The sequence below is a fragment of the Anolis sagrei genome, chromosome 13, assembly GCF_037176765.1.
Source record: "Anolis sagrei isolate rAnoSag1 chromosome 13, rAnoSag1.mat, whole genome shotgun sequence".
Lineage (NCBI taxonomy): Eukaryota > Metazoa > Chordata > Lepidosauria > Squamata > Dactyloidae > Anolis > Anolis sagrei.
Window position 1 is genome coordinate 4988667 of NC_090033.1, and position 14154 is coordinate 5002820.

At 46.9% G+C, this 14154-nt stretch overlaps 1 protein-coding gene across 1 annotated transcript in view; it reads left to right on the top strand.

Moving 5' to 3' along the window:
• Nucleotides 1-14154, top strand: part of SCNN1D (sodium channel epithelial 1 subunit delta) — a 56657-nt gene that overhangs the window by 38443 nt on the left and 4060 nt on the right. Inside the window, exons 5-10 of the mRNA XM_060759107.2 lie at nucleotides 8924-9027; nucleotides 9847-10010; nucleotides 10162-10260; nucleotides 11337-11454; nucleotides 12216-12294; nucleotides 12643-12700. Coding sequence (XP_060615090.2) covers nucleotides 8924-9027; nucleotides 9847-10010; nucleotides 10162-10260; nucleotides 11337-11454; nucleotides 12216-12294; nucleotides 12643-12700 — 622 coding nt within the window. The remainder of the gene's footprint in view (nucleotides 1-8923; nucleotides 9028-9846; nucleotides 10011-10161; nucleotides 10261-11336; nucleotides 11455-12215; nucleotides 12295-12642; nucleotides 12701-14154) is intronic.

A 14154-nucleotide genomic window follows, 5' to 3' on the forward strand; every position in this document is an offset into this window, starting at 1 on the left:
TGTTTTTATAATGGTTGAAGAATTGGACACAACAAACCTATCATTCTGAGGATGCATAGATCAGCATTTCTCAACCTGGGGGTCGGGGCCCCTTGGGTTGTCGTGAGGGGGGTGTCAGACCATTTTCACAGTATTTTCTGTTGGTCATGGGGGTTCTGTGTGGAAAGTTGGCTGGCCTCTCAGCCAAGGAGAAGGCTGTTTCTGAGTCTCCAAACAGGAAGGGGAGAGCAGGCGTGCTCGGCACATGGCAGCGTGCTGCGCATGTGTAGACAAGGGAGAGCGTGCAAGGCTGGAAGGAGGCTCGTGCCAGTGTGTCCCTTCAAGGCATAGCCCTCCTCTGCTGTGATTGGCTGTCCTCTCAGCCAAGGGGAGGGCTGTTTTTGATACTCCAAGAGGGGAGGGGAGAGCAGGCGTGCTCAGTGAATGTCAGGCAAGGGAGAGCATGCAAGGCTGAAGGTCATGCCAGTGTGTCCCTTCAAGGCATAGCCCTCCTCTGCTGTGATTGGCTGGCCTCTCAGAAAAGGAGAGGGCTGTTTCTGAGACTCCAAGCAGGGAGGGAAGAGCAGGCGTGCTCGGTGAATGTCAGACGAGGGAGAGCATGCAAGGCTGGAGTGGGGCTCATGCCAGTGCGTCCCTTCAAGGCATAGCCCTCCTCTGCTGTGATTGGCTGGCCTCTCAGCAAAGGAGAGGGTTGTTTCTGATACTCCAAGCGGGGAGGGGAGAGCAGGCGTGCTTGGCGCATAGCAGCGTGATGGACATGTACAGGCGAGGGAGAGTGTGCGAGGCTGGAGGGAGGCTCGCACCAGTGAGTCCCTTCAAGGCATGGGGGTTCTGTGTTGGCCCAATTCTGTCGTTGGTGGGGTTCAGAATACTCTTTGATTGTAGGTGACGTATATATCCCAGCAACTACACCTCCCAAATGTCAAGGTCTATTTTCCCCAAACTCCACCAGTGTCCACATTTGGGCATATTGAGTATTCGTGTCAAGTTTGGTCCAGATCCATCATTGTTTGACTCCATAGTGCTCTCTGGATGGAAGTGAACTATAACTCCTAAACACAAGGTCAATGCCCACCAAACCCTTCCCATATTTTCTGTTAGTCATGGGAGTTCTATGTGGAAAGTTTGAATGAATTCCATCATTGGTGGAGTTCAGAATGTTCTTTGATTGTAGGTGAACTATCAATCCCAGCAAATACACCTCCCAAATGTCAAAGTCTATTTCCCCCAAAGTCCATCAGTGTTCACCTTTGGGCATATTGAGTATCCGTACCAAGTTTGGCCCAGATCTATCATTGTTAGAGTCCACAGTTCTCTTTGGATGTGGGTGAACTACAACTCCCAAACTCAACGTCAATGCCCACCAAACCCTTCCAGTATTTTCTATTGATCATGGAAGTTCTATGTGCCACGTTGGATTCAATTCCATCGTTGGTGAGGTTCAAAATACTCTTTGACTGTAGATGAACTATAAATCCCAGCAACCACAACTCCCAAATGTCAAGGTCTATTTCCCCCAGACTCCACCAGTATTCACATTTGCAGATATTGAGTATTCGTGCCAATATGAACTACAACTCAAAACGACAACTCCACAACTACAACTCCAAAACTCAAGGTCAATGCCCACCAAACTCAGGCTGTTAGGAATTGTGGGAGTTGAAGTCCAAAACCTCTGGAGGGTTGACGTTTGCCCATGCATGGTCTATAAGCTGCTTTGAGATAGATATAGCAGGGAATAACAATAACAACAACAGAGTCCAACCTAAGTAGTTTGGGAAGGCAAGACTAAGAGTGTGTTTGAACCCTACTCCAACTGCCTTGGCTCAGTGTTATGCAATCCTAGGAATTGTAGTCTTACAAGGTCAGAGGGCCCAGCATCCACTGGCTCTCACATTCATTCCTGCTCCTCCTCTTTGCCAGCAGCTCTGGGACAAAGCTCCTGGGCAAATGTCACCGGGGAGAAGTTATTTAACTAGGCGCAGGCAGGTTTGCACTGGTTTTATCAGATTGTCCTCGCCCGCTCGCTGCCGTCGAAGGGAAAGGCAAGCCAGCACGGACTGGGTGGTACTGGGAATGGCTTCAACCTGCTCTTTACCTTGGCAAGGTCTGGAGCAATCCCAGGAATGGCCTCAAATTATCCCAAAAGAGGAGGAAAGAAGGCCAACGCCCTGTTGCGGAGATGAAGAAACTGCCTCTGCTCATGACAGGTGGAAATGTCATCTATATGCATGTAGAGTACATACGTTGACCCATACGTTGACCCAGTCTTTTGGAGTTCATTTTGGTCTATAGAGCAGTGTTTCTCAACATGGGGGTCGGGACCCCTGGGGGGTCACGAGGGGTCACAGAACCCCCATGCCTTGAAGGTACCCTCTGGCGTGAACCTCACTCCAGCCTCACATGCTCTCCCTCACCCACACATGCACTCGACGCATGCCTGCTCTCCCCTCCCCACTTGGAGTCTCAGGAACAGCCCTCCCCATATTTCTGATGGTCTTAGGAATCCCTTTGGCAGAGAAGGCTGACGATCTCTCGGCCTGTCCTGCTCTTCCTTTTTGGAAACACTCCCACCAAAAGCCCCCCTCTACTGTGATTGGCTGGCCTCTCAGCCAAGGGGAGGGCTGTTCCTGAGACTCCAAGTGGGGAGGGGGGAGCAGGCATGCGTCAAGTGCATGTGCGGGTGAGGGAGAGCAAGTGAGGCTGGAGGGAGGTTCATGCCAGCGGGTGCCTTCAAGGCATGGGGGTTCTGTGTGGGAAGTTTTGTCCAATTCTATCATTGGTGGAGTTCAGAATGCACATGTGCGGGCGAGGGAGAGCGTGTGAGGCTGGAGGGAGGCTCGCACCAGTGAGCATGGGGGTTCTCAATGGAAAGTTTGACCAGATCCATCATTGTTTGAGTCCACAGTGCTCTCTGGATATAGGGAGCAAGCAGGGAGGGGAGAGCAGGTGTGCTCTACGGATGGCAGCGTGGTGCGCATGTGTGGGCGAGGGAGAGCATGTGAGGCTGGAGGGAGGTTCACACCAGCGGGTGCCTCCAAGGAATGGGGGTTCTGTGTGGGAAGTTTGGTCCAATTCTATCATTAGTGGAGTTCAGAATGCACATGTGCAGGTGAGAAAGAGCGTGTGAGGCTGGAGGAAGGCTCGCACCAGCGAGCATGGGGGTTCTGCATGGGAAGTTTAGCCAGAACCATCGTTGTTTGAGTCCACAGTGCTCTCTGGAGGTAGGGAGCAAGCAGGAAGGGGCGAGCAGGCGTGCTCGGCGCATGGCAGAGTGGTGACAAGGGAGAGCGTACAAGGCTGGAGGGAGGTTCACACCAGCGAGTCTCTTCATTGAATGGGGGTTCTGTGTGGGAAGTTTGGCCCTATTCCATCATTGATAGGGTTCAGAATTTTCTTTGATTATAGGTGAACTATAAATCCCAGCAACTACAACTCCCAAATGTCAAGGTCTATTTTCCCCAAACTCCACCACTGTCCATATTTGGGCATATTGAGTATTCATGCCAAGTTTGGTCCAGATCTATCATTGTTTGAGTCCATAGTGCTCTCTGGATGTAAGTGAACTACAACTCCAAAACTCAATACCCACCAAACTCTCCCAGTATTTTCTGTTGGTCGTGGGAGTTCTGTGTGCCAAGTTGGGTTCAATCCCATCATTGGTGGAGTTCAGAATGCTCTTTGATTGCAGGCTAACTCTAAATCCCAGCAACTACAACTCCCAAATGAAACATCAACATCTATTTGGGCATATTGGGTATTTGTGCCAAGTTTGGTCCAGTGAATGAAAATACATCCTGCATATCAGGTATTTACATTACGATTCATAACAGGAGTATTAGGAAGGTTGTGTACCACTGGTCTATAGAGTGATACATGAGTATGTACGTTAAGTGTGGATTTTAGGTCAAGGTGAGCAAGAACAGTTGGGAAACCATAAGACTGAAGTTGGGAAACCCGAAGTCTGCCCTTTGGAAAGCAATCCAACAAAATCACAACCTGGGAATTAGGAAATCTCCACTGTCTTGTTTTCCTTTGTTTCCTAACTTCCATCTATTCATACTGAGACTTCTGCCAGAAACTATCCTCGATTATAGTGTTTCTCAACCTTCCGAATGCCGCGATCCTTTAATCCAGTTCCTCATGTTGTGCTGACCCCCCAACCATAACCTTATTTTCGTTGCTACTTCACAACTGTGATTTTGCTACTGTTATGAATCGTAATGTAAATATCTGATATCCCTACGTTAGGCTCTTCCCAGCACCCAGAAACTGGTTTCGCTTTCCTTGAGTGCCCCTCGCCCTTATCTCTCAAAGCCTTGCAGAACGGCGAAGGCCTTGGCTGAGCGGTCTGTTTGGGCTAATTTCAAGTCGTTTGTCTATTTGCTCATTATCTATCTGCTCATTAGTTTCTCCAGGTGCCAAATTTTTTTCAACCCCCAAATTCTGGGAACCCTCTGGGTCAGGGAGTAAACTATCATCCCTATACCCTGTAGGAACATTCTCATGGGAAACTACACTTTGAACCGGTGTCCCTATGTCATTCTCTGCATTGATATCATTGATCAGACCATTGCCATCTTGACCCTTCGTGACATCATTCCCCACATGTAAAGCACCTTGATCATCTTGAATCACAATCACAGGCTTAACTCCAACACCTCTCTCCTTCCCTCTGTGATTTCCACGCTCCTCTTCCACATCTGGGGACTTCCGTCTGGGCCTCTCTAGCCCTGAAGCATTGCCTTGCTTTAACTCTTTGAATCCGTATTGTTAGTATTCTAGGTGTCTAGCACTGCGTTGGAGGGGTAACAGTAGGAGACTCCATATTATCCGTCCATTTATGTTGGATACGTGAGACTCTACTGCATTGCATTTTGCTGTTGTTCATTCGTTCAGTTGTTTCCAACTTCATGACTTCATGGACCAGCCCACGCCAGAGCTCCCTGTTGGTGGTCACCATCCCCAGCTCCTTCAAGGTCAATCACAATCACAGGCTTAACTCCAACGCCTCCCTCCTTCCCTCTGTGATTTCCACGCTCCTCTTCCACATTCGGGGACTTCCGTCCGGGCCTCTCTAGCCCCAGGGCATTGTCTTGCTTTAACTCTTTGAGTCCGTATTGTTAGTATTCTAGGTGTCTAGCACCACGTCGGACGGGTAACAGTAGGAGACTCCATATTATCCATCCGTTTATGTTGGATACGCGAGACTCTACTGTATTGCATTTTGCTGTTGTTCATTCGTTCAGTTGTTTCCGACTTCGTGACTTCATGGACCAGCCCACGCCAGAGCTCCCTGTTGGTCGTCACCACCCCCAGCTCCTTCAAGGTCAATCACAATCACAGGCTTAACTCCAACGCCTCCCTCCTTCCCTCTGTGATTTCCACACTCCTCTTCCACATCCGGGGACTTCCGTCTGGGCCTCTCTAGCCCTGGAGCATTGCCTTGCTTTAACTCTTTGAGTCTGTATTGTTAGTATTCTAGTCGTCTAGCACCACGTTGGACGGGTAACAGTAGGAGACTCCGTATTATCCATCCGTTTATGTCGGATACGCGAGACTCTACTGTATTGCATTTTGCTGTTGTTCATTCGTTCAGTTGTTTCCGACTTCGTGACTTCATGGACCAGCCCACGCCAGAGCTCCCTGTTGGTCGTCACCACCCCCAGCTCCTTCAAGGTCAATCACAATCACAGGCTTAACTCCAACGCCTCCCTCCTTCCCTCTGTGATTTCCACGCTCCTCTTCCACATCCGGGGACTTCCGTCCGGGCCTCTCTCGCCCTGGGGCATTGCCTTGCTTTAACTCTTTGAGTCCATATTGTTAGTATTCTAGGTGACTAGCAGCGCGTTGGAGGGGTAACAGTAGGAGACTCCATATTATCCGACATTTTCGTTTATCCAACGTTCTGCCCATCCGTTTATGTTGGATACGCAAGACTCTACTGTATTGCATTGGGTGACTTTTAATCTCAATCGCTCTCTGCCATCCTACCAACCAGCCTTATCTTGTCCACACAGTACATGTTGTGACTGTACCAGTTGTTCTCGTGGTCTAGCCACAATGGGCACCGCCAAACTCTGCCCAGGTCCCCTGTTAAAAGAAGGAGCAACGGATCTGACCGCAAAGGTCCATCCAAATGTTTGCCCAATTTTAAAAAAGAAACACCGAGTAAACATTTACTTTGAGCCTTATCAGGACAAATCCAACTCTTTTGAAGTTCTCAGCAATCTCCATAGGCGGGGTTCGGCGAATTGTTCTCGTTCCGAATCTAGATGGCACCGAATCTAACTGGCGCTCGTTGCCAGGTTATGTTATGTAATCTGAAAACACATTTGTCCCTGGTTTATGGTACTTAGAATTTAATGGGTTTGTTTTATTTCTGTCCATCTTGGTTTCCAAAAATAAGATAAGAGCCAACCTTAGAATGCAGCGCATAGGTGTTGAAATTCAAGCCACTTTCAGTCTGTGTTAAGAGACAAAAAGCGGTATAATAATAACAATAATAATAATAGAGTTGCTGTGAGTTTTCCAGGCTGTATGACCATGTCCCAGAAGCATTCTCTCCTGACATTTTGCCCACATCTATGGTAGGCATCCTCAGAGGTTGTGAGGTCCGTTGGAAACTAGGCAAGTGGGGTTTATATACTGGTGGAATAATGTCCAGAGTGGGAGAAAGAACTCTTGCCTGCTTGAGGCAAGTGTGAATGTTGCAATTGCCTGCCTTGATAGTATTGAATGACCTTTCAGCTTCAAAGCATGACTGCTCCCTGCCTAGGGGAATCCTTTGTTGGGAGGTGTTCACTGGCCGTAATTGTTTTCTGTCTGTAATTCCCCAGACAGTGAGGTATATATATCTGTGGAATGATATCCAGGGTGGGAGAAAGAAGTCTTGTCTGCTTGAAGCAAGTGTGAATGTTGCCATTGGCCACCTTGATGAACTTTGCCTTGCGTGGCTGCTCCCAGCCTAGGGGGATCCTTTGTTGGGAGGTGTTAGCTGGCCCTGATTGTTTCCAGGGTGGAAGAAAGAACTCTTGTCTGCCTGAGGCAAGTGTGAATGTTGCCATTGGCCAACTTGATGAGCACTGAATGGCCTTTCAGCTTCAAAGCGTGGCTGCTCCCTACCTAGGGGAATCCTTTGTTGAGAGGTGTTAGCTGGCCCTGATTGTTTCCAAGGTGGAAGAAAGAACTCTTGTCTGCCTGAGGCAAGTGTGAATGTTGCCATTGGCCACCTTGATGAGCACTGAATGGCCTTTCAGCTTCAAAGCGTGGCTGCTCCCTGCCTAGGGGGATCCTTTGTTGGGAGGTGTTAGCTGGCCCTGATTGTTTCCAGGGTGGAAGAAGAACTCTTGTCTGCCTGAGGCAAGTGTGAATGTTGCCATGGACCACTCTGATTCGCACTGAATGGCCTTTCAGCTTAAAAGCGTGGCTGCTCTCTGCCTAGGGGAATCCTTTGTTGGGAGGTGTTAGCTGGCCCTGATTTTTTCCAGGGTAGAAGAAAGAACTCTTGTCTGCCTGAGACAAGTGTGAACATTGCCACTGACCACTCTGATTCACACTGAATGGCCTTTCAGCTTCAAAGCGTGGCTGCTCCCTGCCTAGGGGGATCCTTCGTTGGGAGGTGTTAGCTGGCCCTGATTGTTTCCAGGGTGGAAGAAGAACTCTAGTCTGCCTGAGGCAAGTGTGAATGTTGCCATTGACCACTCTGATTTGCACTGAATGGCCTTTCAGCTTCAAAGCGTGGCTGCTCCCTGCCTAGGGGAATCCTTTGTTGGGAGGTGTTAGCTGGCCCTGATTGATTCCTGTCTGGAATTCCACAGCTTTTTGAGTGTTGCTCTTTGTTTACTGTACTGATTTTAGAGTCCCAAGTTGTTGCTTTGCCTTAACCCTTTGAGTTCCTGTTGTTAGTATTCTAGGTGTCTAGCACAACGTCAGACGGAGACTCTGTATTATCCGACATTTTCGTTCATCCGACATTCTGCGGACCCGATTATGTCGGATAAGCGAGATTTGACTATATTAGTAATACTAATAATAGAATGTTATGAGTAAGCGATGACGTGTTTTTCACACAAACCAGTCAGGGTTCCCGCTGTAGTAATAATAATAATAATAATAATAATAATAATAATAATAATAATACATCACACAGTCCTAGAAGCTTGGGAAGTGTTCGACTTGTGATTTTGTGATAGGAAATCCAGCATAGAGATCTCATTTGCTGTGACATACTGTGCTTTTGTGTCAATAATAATAATAATAATAATAATAATAATAATAGGCATTCTGAGACTCTGAGATCTATCTAGAATTCCGACACCTTTGCTTTTTGGATAGTTCAGTGTATACAAACTTTGTTTCAAAGGATTCAAAACAGTGTGAGGATTGATCTTCTATTAATTTTGAGTTTCGACTTGAGTCGCAGTTCTAAGATAACTCATTACAGACCTCAATGTTGGCTTGACAATTTGACGATGGGTGCTCTCTCATAGACTTTAATTAACTTGGGGATTTTTAAAAGAAATTGTGACACTTCCTTGATGACTTGGGACAGCAACAGCTGGAAATCCCCGGGAATTGGCTGGATCTCTTGGGATGATAGTCCCAAGGATCCTAGAGATAAGGATGTGATGAGACACAAGGAAGAGAAAGACTCCAATGCTGGGAGGAAGGGAGATGAATTACTACTTCCATTGTGCAAATCTGTTGTTTCCCAAAGATACTGAATAAGATGAACTTGAAATAGCAAACTGGAAGTCAAATAGGACTATAGTTGCAAGTCAAATCAAACCAGAAGATATTGAGATATTGAGAAATAGAACATGACTATCAGGATAGTGAGAAGGATTTGGGGTTATAACTTCTTCTGTCTTTTCCTTCCTTCATTTCTGATTTTCTATTTTTCTATTTATTTATTTTTTAGTGTTACTGATCACTTCCACCATCCTATCTATGGAAGCTGCTACACTTTTAACTACAATGGGACAGACGTCTTCTGGAAAGCTTACAAGCCTGGAATTGTCTATGGTAAGCCCAGGAGAATGAATGAAGAAAAAGAATACATACATATACTATAGACCAGTGTTTCTCAACCTGGGGGTCGCAACCCCTGGGAGAGTTGTGAGTGGGGTTTCAGAGCAGTCACCAAAGACCATCAGAAAAAAACACATATTTCTGATGGTCTTAGGAAGCCCTTTGGCAGAGAAACACTGACCTAGAGCTTCTGAGAGCTTCTGTTCAACCATTTCAAAGCTCCCTGCTTGAGCAGTGATGGCATGATCGTCAGCATAGATAAAACTCTTTGTCGCTTCTGGCATTTGTAGGGGTCACCACAACACGAGGAACTGTATTAAGGGGTCATGGCATTAGGAAGGTTGAGAAACACTGACCTAGAGCTTCGGAAAGCTTCTGTTCAACTATTTCAAAGCTCCCTGCTTGAGTGGTGATGGCATGATCATCAGCATAGATAAAACTCTTTGTCGCTTCTGGAATTTGTAGGGGTCACCAGAACACGAGGAACTGTATTGAGGGGTCGTGGCATTAGGAAGGTTGAAAAACTGACCTAGAGCTTCGGAAATCTTCTGTTCAACTATTTCAAAGTTCCCTGCTTGAGTGGTGATGGCATGATCGTCAGCATAGATGAAACTCTCTGTCCCTTCTTGCAGTGGATGATCATTTGTAGGGGTCACCACAACATGAGGAACTGTATTAAGGGGTTGAGGCATTAGGAAGGTTGAGAAACATTGGTTTAGGGGTTTAGCTGTATTGTCCTGCTGTTTCCTCTTAATGCTGATTTGAAAATGTGTCCCTTTTCCCTCCGTTCTGACCCCTGCTTTTCAACGCCAGGTCTGTCCCTTATCCTCAAAGTCCAACAGAAGGACCACATCCCTTTTCTGTCCACTGGCACGGGCGTCAAAGTGATGATCCACAACCACAACCAGACACCATTCCTGGAGCACGAAGGGTTTGATATCCGGCCCGGGATCGAAAGCATCATAGGCATCAAGCAGGTACGCACAAATGTAAATGCGGATGTAAACGTAACTTTTGGGGACCGGAATAATATCGGCGAGAAAGGATGCAGCAGGGATCACAATTTCAGAGTGATTTGATTCGTTAGGAATTATTTAAGATGCTCTTTTTCTCTCCCCGACTTCGTAGGACGAGGTGAATCGCTTGGGTGGGCTTTACGGCGAATGTACTGAAAGCGGAGAGGACGTGAACGTCAACATAATCTACAACAGCACCTATACAATGCAGGTAGGACTTCTCTCTCCTCTCACCCCACTAAGTCCACTGAATTTGGATTTGTGGTGATCGAAGTCAGTGAAGGAAAAGTGGGGAAGCGGGAGAAGAAAAGTGAAACAGAGATATTATAAAGGCAGCTCTCACAGAGCCTCTTCTCACACTGGTTACACAGGAGCTTCACACAGTAGCTTTACACACAGCAGCCTTCACACTGGAGCTTCACAAACAATGGCCTTCAACCTAGGGCTTCTCTCACTGACGAGTCTCATGCTGAGGTCTTACTCCCACTGAGGCCTTCTCACACTGAGGGCTCTCTCACACTGACGCCTCTCTCACACTGAGGCAAACTAACACTGAAGCAAACTAACAGTGAGGCCTACTCGTACTGAAGCCTACTAACACTTCACAGGACGAGGTGAATCACTTGGGTGGGCTTTACGGCAAATGTACCGAAAACAGAGAAGTTGTGAACATCAAAATACTACAATAGCACCTATACAATGCAGGTAGGACTTCTCTCTCCTCCCTCCTCTCACCCCACTAAGTCCACTGAATTTGGATTTGTGGTGATCGAAGTCAGTGAAGGAAAAGTGGGGAAGCGGGAGAAGAAAAGTGAAACAGAGATATTATAAAGCTAGCTCTCACAGAGCCTCTTCTCACACTGGTTACACAGGAGCGTCACACAGTAGCTTTACACACAGCAGCCTTCACACTGGCCTTCAACTTGGGCCTTCTCTCATCAAAGATTCTCACACTGAGGCCTTACTCCCACTGAGGCCTTCTCACACTGAGAGCTCTCTCAGACTGACGCCTCTCTCACACTGAGGCAAACTAAAACCGAGCAACGTATCTCTCCTTACAGAGCAAGAGAGAAGTCAGTCTGAGAGAGCCCTCAGTGTGAGAAGGCCTCAGTGGGAGTAAGGCCTCAGTGTGAGAATCTCTCCTTCTATCCATTATCAGATGGAAGGAGAGAGAGTCCCTTTAGCACAGCAAACTCTCTCTCCTTCCATCTGATAATGTTAGAAAGAGTGAAGGGCAGGGTTGGGCGTCTCTAATGAGTGACACTTTTCTGTATTTCCTTCCCACAGGCCTGTTTGCATTCCTGCTTTCAGCACGAAATGATTGAAAAGTGTGGCTGTGGATATTACTACTACCCACTGCCCTCTGGGGCCGAATACTGCAATTATAACAAGCATCCTGGTTGGGGTAAGCTTGCTAGAAGAAACTAGATCTAAAGTGGTCTATTGGAGGTCCTCGAACAGAAACCGGATGTGTTTGAAGGACCTCCTTCTGATGCAGGTCCTTGAACAGAAGTAGGAAGTGCTTGAAGGACCTCCTTCTATTGGAGGTCCTCAAATAGAAGCTGGATGTGCTTGAAGGACCTCCTTCTATTGGAGGTCCTCAAACAGAAGCTGGATGTGCCTAAAGGACCTCCTTCTATTGGAGGTCCTCAAAGAGAAGTTGGGTGTGCTTGAAGGACCTCCTTCTATTGGAGGTCCTCAAACACAGTCTGGATATGCTTGAAGGACCTCCTTCTGTTGGAGGTCCTCAAACAGAAGCTGGATGTTCATGAAGGACCTGCTTCTGTTGGAGGTCCTCGAACAGAAGTTGGATGTGCTTGAAGGACCTCCTTCTATTGGAGGTCCTTAATGAGAAGCTGGGTGTGCTTGAAGGATATCCTTCTATTTGAGGTCCTTGAAAAGAAGCTGGATGTGCTTGAAGGACCTCCTTCTATTGGAAGTCCTCGAACAGAAGCTGGATGCTCTTGAAGGATCTCCTTCTGTTGGAGGTCCTCAAACAGAAGCTGGATGTGCTTGAAGCACCTCCTTCTATTGGAGGTCCTTGAAGAGAAGCTGGATGTGCCTGAAGGACCTCATTCTATTGGAGGTGCTCAAGACATTAGTTCAGGGCTTTCAACCATCCTTTCCCCGTTCTTCCTATTGACCTTCTCCTTTCTTTCCTCCTAGGTCATTGCTTCTATCCACTTTACAAACAACTGTTGAACCACAATCTCAGTTGCTTCAACAAATGCCCCAAACCATGCAAGTGAGTAGCCAAAGCATGTTGTGGTTGTCCTTCACTAAGCTCAGAGGTCAATATTGTCATTGACTGTGACCCTAAGATGATTTATTTGAGGTGATTTATTTGATACGAATCCTCCCTATCAATTAATAACATACCCAAACACAAGTGCCAGACCATATATCATTCAAGAGAAGGAAGATGGAACAAGCTGACCCCACCCTGTAACGATAAAACAAACACACACACAATACACACCCAGTTAGATGTTTCAGTCCTTCACACAAAACCTATATTCCCAGTGTACATTGGAATGGAATGGATATATAGTAATAGAGGGCATCATTAATTCCTGGTTTGTCTTCTCAACAGGGAGTCGTCGTACAAACTTACAGCAGGATACGCGAAATGGCCGTCAACTCCATCAGAGGTAAGGTAGAACCTTTCAATTTATAAATACAACTGAAAACAATAAATTATCATCCCATGGGTTGGCTGAGAGATGGTTAAAGGGAGAGAAAATGATGTGAAACCAAAGCTTGGAAAGATTCAGGTTTTTGTCTCTCTCCTATCAAATGAAGTCAATCATCCTAGAAGTTCTCATATGTACTTCACTGTCCACCCAGCTTCTGTTTGAAGACCTTCAAAGAAGGATGGCCATTCAAGCATATCTGGCTTCTGCTTGAGGACCTTCTGTTGGAGGTCTTCAAACAGAAGCTGGATGTCTTGAAGGACCTCCTTCTATTAGAGGTCCTCAAACAGAAGTAGGGTGTGCTTGATGGATCTCCTTCTATTGAAAGTCTTCAAACAGAAGCTGGATGTGCTTGATGGACCTCTTTCTATTGGAGGTCCTCAAACAGAAGCTGGATGGCCTTGAAGGACCTCCTTTTACTAGAGGTCCTCAAACAGAAGCTGGATGTGCTTGAAGGACCTCTTTCTATTGGAGGTCCTCAGACAGAAGCTGGATGGGCTTGAAGGACCTCCTTTTATTAGAGGTCCTCAAACAAAAGTTGGAGGTGCTTGACGGATCTCCCTCTATTGAAGGTCATCAAACAGAAGCTGGGTGTGCTTGAAGGATCTCCTTCTATTGGAGGTCCTTGGACAGAAGCCGAATGGGCTTGAAACACCCCCTTCTATTGGAGATCCTTGGACAAAAGCTGGATGGGCTTGAAGGACCTCTTTCTAATGGATGTCCTCAAACAGAAGTTGGATGTGCTTGACGGACCTCCTTCTATTGAAGGTCCTCAAACAGGATGTGCATGAAGGACCTCCTTTTACTGGAGGTCCTCAAACAAAAGCTGGATTTGATTGACGGACCTCCTTCTATTGAAGGTTCTTAAACAGGATGTGCTTGAAGGACCTCCTTCTATTGGAGGTCCTCAAACAGAAGCTGGATGTGCTTGAAGGAACTCCTTCTATTGGAGGCCCTAGCTTCTGTTTGAAGACCTTCAAAGAAGGGTGGCCATCCTGTTTGAAGGCCTTCTGTTAAAGGCCTTCAAACCGAAGCTGGATGAACTTGAAGGACCTCTTTCTATTGGAGGTCTTCAAACAGAAGCTGAGTGTGCTTGAATGGCCATCCAAATTCTGTTTGTGGACCTCCAAGAAGAATTGCAAATGATGTGATAGACATCTTGAAGCCTCTGAAAAGATGCCATGGAGAAAATGGAGCCAGCTTGTTTTCTGGTGCTCCAGACACTAGCATCTGTTTGAAGACCTTCAGAGAAGGATGGCCATTCAAGCATATCCAGCTTCTGCTTGAGGACCTGTTGGAGGTCTTCAAATAGAAGCTGGATGTGCTTGAAAGACCTCCTTCTACTGGAGGTTCTCAAACAGAAGTTCAACGTTCTTGAAGGACCTCCTACTAGAGGTCTTCAAACAGAAGCT